We start from the raw sequence: 6,991 nt of genomic DNA on the forward strand, positions 1-6,991 counted from the left end.
GTCACAGCCATTATTCAGCCATATAAAGGGAAGGAAAAACATAATAGGTCTCTTATTCTCACCCCTCAGACTCCAGCAGCGCACACAGGGCAAGCACTGGCAACTCACCACTGCAAGCAAGCACAGCAAGCCAAGCACAGCAGGGAACACTAAAGGGCCTGAACTCCCTCCCCACCAAACAGGTTGCCCTCCCGGGAATACTCTGCCTGAGGGAACAGCTTCTAGTAGTTTTTCCAAGTGTAGGAAAAAGAAAATTAATCCTGACTCTCAAGCCATTCTCTTGTCTGCTCTGCAATGGAACTCACTCAAGCAGACTGCAAGGCCACAGTCTATTCCATATTTTACATTTAGGATGTTATTGCTCAGTGTGCTCTAGAACACTAGAGGATGACATAGCAAAGCTCAGTAAAGATGCAAGGAAGAAGCTAGCTGTAGCAGATAAGGAGAAAAGGCTCTCAGTTTTGGCAATTTTAGAGAAGTGACAACAAATAGGAAACCATCAAGCTATGAATGAAGTGACCAAGAAATCTCTTGCATTATTCAACTTCATAGCACATCAGTTTCATTTTAAATCAATTTGTGATTTCTGGCAAGCTACAAACTTCAACAGTAAAACTTAGAACAGGATGCTCAAAATAAAATACACCTGTAAAATCCACTAGAAGCAAGGATACAAGGCTGAAGTACAAGAGACATGGAACTGTCCAACATTCCTCTGTCAGGCTAGCAAGAATCATTTGGCTCCAGCAAAAAACCTGGGCACAGGGAGAAAAATTTACACCACAGCTGCTAGTGTTTTTCTGAGGGCAGCTTGCCTCTGACTGTCCTAATCCAAGTGAAAGAATGCTGTGATTCAGGAAAAAAAAAAAAAACAAAACAAAAAAAAAAAAAAAAAAAAAAAAAAAAAACATTCCAAGGGCTACTACAGATCAAAGCACATACATACTAACTGAAAGTAAAACACACTGTACATCTCTCCAATCTTGTTTCAGATTGAAACCCATTTTAATTGATTTTTTTTCTTTTTTTTTTACTCACTACATCTGTTAACATTAGAGTTTTTCCTACACTACCTTCACATCCATGTACGTAGAGGCCCACCTCTACATATGGATTAGCAATTCAGGCAGTATTCATTCACCACTTAAATATACCTGTCTGGGCCAGATTCTTCCACCACCAACGTGAGCTTTAGAAATAGCATTTCTGCATTTGTAATCACTAGAGTATCTAAGATGTTTTGGTTTTTGCTCTTTGTAATAAAGTCTTGCACACATGCCAAATTACAGATCAGAATTAGGAATAGAGTTTGGCCTTCCAAGAGTAACTGAGTAACTCTACTACAATTGTGTTGATTATCAGGAGGTGAATCAAGCAATACACAAACAAATCCTGGGCATTTTTAAATCATCCTTTTTACTGCCCTATAATACATATTCATAAGACAGTATACATGCACCATTTACAGCAGTACCAGCATAAAATTGAGCTGTGAAGAATGACGCATCTGACAAGCAGGTATGAAACCAAAAGGAAATCTTGTCTCTTCTTTTTTAGGGGGAGAGCCAGACAAGAAGGGAGAGGTGATTTGCTTGACATGATTTAAACCTTCCTATTTTTTTTCAGAACAGTAATTGTTTCTCATTTAGCCTGAATCCTTAATAAAAATAAGCTAGACACTGGAGTTTACAGATATGAGAAAAACAGAATTCGAAGCAATCAATCTTACTATACTTCAGAGTTGATACTTTCTGAAGTAGTGTTGTGCCAAAGTTTCAGCTACTTCTGTAACAGCATTCAACTTTCTCTTCAGTAAGCAGTTGTAACATCTCTTTTACACTGCTGAAGTCATCAATTTCATCAAGAGTCACCGAAAGGTGGCAAAGATACAAATTATCTAGTATTGTTAAACTTTATCATATTATGAATTTAAGCAAATGACGGAAGGGAAAGAGCATATTAAAAATAAATAGTAACTCTTCTCAATTAGCTATAAAAAGATGACATTTTCAGAGTCACTTTAGACAGCTGTTACAATGCATCAGGCAAACAGCATACACCACTTCAACAGCAGAACTGTCACAAGGCCCGATCCACAACTATAAGATATCTGTACTACTGCAAGTGACACACCTGAAGAGACAGAAGTTCAAATTGTAAATAAAATGTTTAATTTTCCACTAGTACGTGTCATACTTTCCATCTCATGATTTGAAATAGCACTCTTGAACCCCAGAAGAAAGGATTATTTCCCATTTTACAAATGAGGGGATGGCAGAACAAAAAAAATGTGTCACACAAGACACAGAAGGCACTAGAGCAGGATAACTAAAGCATTACCCCCCTCTTCAGCAAATGCCTCCTTGTCATGGGGTTGCACAGACAGAAATGCTGGCTCCTGAGCTGTTGAATGCCACAGACAAGTAACACTAAGTTGTCGTATGTGCCAAGACAATAGCACAGCTTGTTAGGATGGTAAGGAATTCTCCTTCTGTGTTTCAGTCAGTTCTGCTGGCTGCTCCTCTTGACCTTGCTTCTTTTCCTGCATCTCTTCCAACACGGTTTGAAGTTGCATGCGTAATACAGGATTCCTGGTTTCAGTGTCCTGATGATCAGATTGTGCTACCTATAGTTAAAGGCAGATGGTCACCAAAAAAACAGAGTTGCAAAGAATTTCTAACAAAGCTTGATTGAAGAGAGCGATAGAAAACAGCCCCAGTTTGTATTTCCAAAAAAAAGCTGGTAGATTTGCCTGTAAAAGCTCTAACTCGTGCCTAGATTATTACAAAGATACAACAGATTCTCAAAGTTTCACCAGGGCAAGAAGAAGAAAACAAGACTGCTGACCTCCAGCTAAAAAGATGAAAGACAATTAGTGTTCTCATCTTTCCACTCTCTCTTTGGGTAGCATACTTCAACCAGAACCAATTTCTGTTCCTCTTCAGCCTTTTTTATGGAGAAGGGAACGCTACAGATGCTCAATCCAAGGCTACTTGGAGGAGGAGGAAAATGGAGTGTGTTTTATAGGAAAGAATAACAAATGAATTTAGCTAACAAAGTTTAGAACTATAGTTTTTATAAACATCTCTTCGCCCTACTTTTTGATGTTTAAACTAAACACTCTGCATTCTCAGATAGAACAATTCTCAGTTAGACAAAGTTTAAAGTTTTCTAACCCTCATAAAGCTGCTATAGTCTACCACAACCTACCAGGAAGAGTAAATGTGTCTTAGGTTCATTCTTTTACCCCCAAAAGACATAGATCAATTGCACGAAACAACAAGAAACTAGACTTCATATGTCCAGAAACCATTTTCTCTTTTACACTAGCAAAGCCAGAAAGCAGCACTCCCATACTGAAAGTCATTCCATCAGCGGCATAATGCTTTGGATAGTTCTTTTAAACAGTTATTTTATTGACAAAAACATAACAAAATAGACCCAAACTACAAACCTCTTATTTCAATGCAGATGCTTTTTACAAATTACAAGATTTATGCCTCAAGAATTTCTAGCTCAGGATCAAAGTTAAAAAAACAAACACATATCAACTTGTAAGTGTGCATTAGACTATTTAACTATTAAAGAGGGGTGGAAAAATATGCCAGTTAACTTAGGGCAAGGAGAGGTTCTAGTTTACCTCCACGTTACACAGGTAGTATGCACCTGGTAACAAGCAGAGAGATTTCCAAATGGCCTATATACCTACACCAATGGCTGGGTTCAAAGTACTGAAGACTGAAATCATCCATCACTGACACCAATAGTTCTTTTTCTATCCCCAAAGAACGTTGGCCAGTCATGTTCAGATCAGAGATAAAAGTTTACTTTGCACAAGACATTTTTATTGTGACTATTGCACACACTACTATCATGATGGGAATTTAATTTGGACTCATTTGATAATAATGACCTAGAAATGAAGTTTCATGAATCCACAGTCAATTACTTTTTTCACTGCTTAATACTTACTTTTTCTGCCCCTCTTCTCTGTAAAATTATCCCTTTGGCTAGAAGAGCTTTTCCTGTTTCTTCAAACAATTTGTCCTCTTCAGTTTTTCCTTCTTCCTTCAGTTCATTGAATTTCTCAACAAACCTAGATTTGGAAAGCAAATTTTTACTTTCAAAAATAACCTTTTAGTTCATTGACTTCTGTGGAAAAATGAACAAGTGCCAAAAGCATTACCAGTGCAATTATAAGTAAGTCTTACCTCTGGCAAGTGGATTTGAAGTTTGATTGTGACAAGTCAAAAGCTCTTGGACCACTCCCATAAACTCTGTAAAACCTCCTATTCAAAAAATAAAATAATGTAGTCTTTCAACCAATCAAAAAGGGATATGCTTCTAGAGTGTTTAACCAGCATCAGAGTATGTTCAGCTAGGCTACAATAAAAAGCATTACAATATTTAATTCATCTTCTCCCATTATACTTCACTGTATACACTTTTTTTCCTCCAAGAATTTTTAAGTTGTTTTAATAAATTCTCACTAATCTTTATCACCCGCCTGCAACTCAAAAGACGATTAGAACTTCTTCACAGAAGGTGAATATTGCTGCAAGGATCAGTGATCGTTAAAGGCAGCTGTATCTCTTCCTCAGGTGGTTTGTATATGTATATACCAAAGAAGCAACTCAGAGAAAGGCAGCGCAGGGCCTAGCGAGGCCCGAGCAGGCCGCGTCGCGCTTGCCGGGACTCACGCGCGCACTTCGTCCTCCGGGTAGAAGACGGGCGGGACGACGTCCTGCACCTTGCCGTAGCGGGGCCGCGGCGAGCGGTACACGGGCTCTCGGAGCGGCGGGAAGGCGGCGTAGACATCAAACCACAGCGGCTTCGGCACCACGCCGATGCGCAGGAGGTTCCGCGTCCTGCCGGCGGAGAGCGCGGCGGTCAGCCGCGAGGGGCCTGGCCCCGGCCCGGCCCGCGCCCCCCCGCCGCGGCCTCCCCGCCCGCCCCATACCGGCTGAACACGCTCCCGGTCTTCTGCATGCGGTTCCCCGCCATGGCGGCGCCCCTAGCAACGGCCGCCCCGCCCGCCCGCCGGAAGCGGAAATACCTGCCTCCAGCCGACTGCCGAGCCCTCGAACGAGCGGCTGCCAGGACATGCAGCCAACAGCCGATAGAGCGCCGCCGAGGAGGATGGCCTAGCCAGGCAGCGGCAGCCGATGGCCGAGCGGAGGCAGAGCGCGAGCTCCAGGCAGCGGCAGCGGATGCTCGGTGTTTCCGCGGCAGTCGACGCCGCCATGTTCCCGCCGCTATGGCCCGGCCCGGCCCGGCCCGGCCCAGGGCACCGACACGAGCCTGCCTGCGCCCTGCCTGAGGCACACAGCCCCGCAGCATGGCGAGGCGGCCTCCGTGGCCCCATGGCCACCATAACCACCGTGGCCCTGGGGCCACCACGGCCATCGCAGTCGCCATGGTCTGAGGCCACTATGGCCACTATAAGCACCAAGGCCCAGAGGCCACCATGGCCACCACAAGCACGATGGCCATAAGGTCCCCTTGGCCACCACAAGCACCATGGCTTGAGACCACCATGGCCTCCACAAGTACCACGGCCATAAGGTCCCCTTGGCCACCACAAGCACCATGGCTTGAGGCCACCATGGCCACCACAAGCACCACGGCCATAAGGTACCCTTGGCCACCACAAGCACCATGGCTTGAGGCCACCATGGCCACCACAAGCACCACGGCCATAAGGTACCCTTGGCCACCACAAGCACCATGGCTTGAGGCCACCATGGCCTCCACAAGCACCAAGGCTCCATTGCCACCACAGCCTCCATGGTCCCATGACCATCGCAGCTCTGGGGCCCCCATGGCTCTGTGGCCGTGGTGGCCCCACAGCGATCGCAGCCCCGAGCCTACGGCCCCCTCCTCGGAGCTGGCCTGGTCTCCTTGGAGGAACGGCTGCGGGACAGCGGTGCAGCTCCCGGTCGGCCTCAGGATGGAGCAGGGGATGTCCCCACACCCACATGGGCCACATCCTGCCCCAGCAGCCCGGGAGGTGGCAGCAGACGGTGCCCAGCCCCAGCCGGAGCTTTTTGACGCAACCTATGAAATCCAACACCCACAGCAATTTTTTTTGCTCTGTGTAAACAACCTCCCCGCAGCTCCAGCCGTTCCCCTAACCTGACTTCCAAGAAGCGTGTCCCAACAAGTAATGCCTGCTCTTTAGTCAGAGCCCTAAGATTGGAAACTAGCTGATTAAAAATTAAAAAAAAAAAATGCATTCACTTTTTTCCATCTTCCCATGTTATAAAGGAAGGGGGCAGTATATTTCCACTGGAGGCCAACAGCAAACAGGTACGAGAAGCCAGGCTAAACCATCTCAACATGTTCATCTTCATCTCATCGCACGGTTTGCAGCCCGATGCTTTTCTCAGATGCTGTTTTCTAACACACATTTTGGGAAGAAAAACCCAAGTTTGGAGTGAAGGAGCTGACCCCCTCAGAGGAGACACAGCTCTGGCAGCAAAGCTCATGACGGCGGGGTGATGGTGGCCAAAAAGCTTCTCCCCAAAATCGATCCTGGTAGGGAAAAGGAGCTCCTCCCCGGCGCTCAGCTCTGCCAGGCGCTGCACACTGCTGTGAGCTGGGAGCGACTCGCCAGCACGGCTGAGCTGGTGTGAAGGGAAAACGCATCTCCCTCCCGGTCACCGCTCCCTTTCCCACAGTAAAGCCGAGACAAGGCAGCAAAAAAGCAAAATAAACCACAGTGCTAAGAGTAACAACAAGACTTTATTATATGAATTACTATTAAACATCTTTAAGAAAAAAATCACTTAGGGTAACAAATTCTAAAATAGCAACACTCACAAATGTCACAGAAGGTTTTTGTTTTTGTTGTTCTTTTTAAACCACTCTGTAAAGAAGTGATACAAATGTCACTGAGAGTGGTACATTTTTATAGAAGAAATGCATTTTGGCTCCTGAGCCTGTTTTAGTGGCCTTTCTACTCATTAGACCTATTTAAAAAAATAAAAAT

The 6,991-nt window shown here is 44.9% G+C and overlaps 1 protein-coding gene across 1 annotated transcript; it reads right to left on the reverse strand.

The window, feature by feature from the left end:
* Window positions 1-1,395: 1,395 nt before the first annotated feature.
* Window positions 1,396-5,036, reverse strand: MRPS23 (mitochondrial ribosomal protein S23). Its single transcript, XM_062592493.1, has 5 exons — window positions 4,961-5,036; window positions 4,701-4,868; window positions 4,212-4,289; window positions 3,973-4,096; window positions 1,396-2,626 (listed from the first exon to the last, which is right to left on the reverse strand). The coding sequence occupies exons 1-5, from the start codon at window positions 5,002-5,004 to the stop codon at window positions 2,468-2,470; spliced, it is 573 nt and encodes a 190-aa protein (XP_062448477.1). The 5' UTR covers window positions 5,005-5,036; the 3' UTR covers window positions 1,396-2,467.
* Window positions 5,037-6,991: the final 1,955 nt, after the last annotated feature.

Source organism: Rhea pennata, chromosome 20 (assembly GCF_028389875.1).
Source record: "Rhea pennata isolate bPtePen1 chromosome 20, bPtePen1.pri, whole genome shotgun sequence".
Classification (NCBI taxonomy): Eukaryota; Metazoa; Chordata; class Aves; order Rheiformes; family Rheidae; genus Rhea; species Rhea pennata.

Bases quoted from the DNA above. Each gene is read 5' to 3' on its own strand.
- MRPS23 (XM_062592493.1), bottom strand. From the start codon at position 5,004: ATGGCGGGGAACCGCATGCAGAAGACCGGGAGCGTGTTCAGCCG. The intron at 4,869-4,960 runs GTATGGGGCGGG...CTCCGCCGGCAG, and splicing joins ACCGGGAGCGTGTTCAGCCG to GACGCGGAACCTCCTGCGCA. The intron at 2,627-3,972 runs GTAAGTATTAAG...CTTTAACTATAG, and splicing joins AGAGAAGAGGGGCAGAAAAA to GTAGCACAATCTGATCATCA.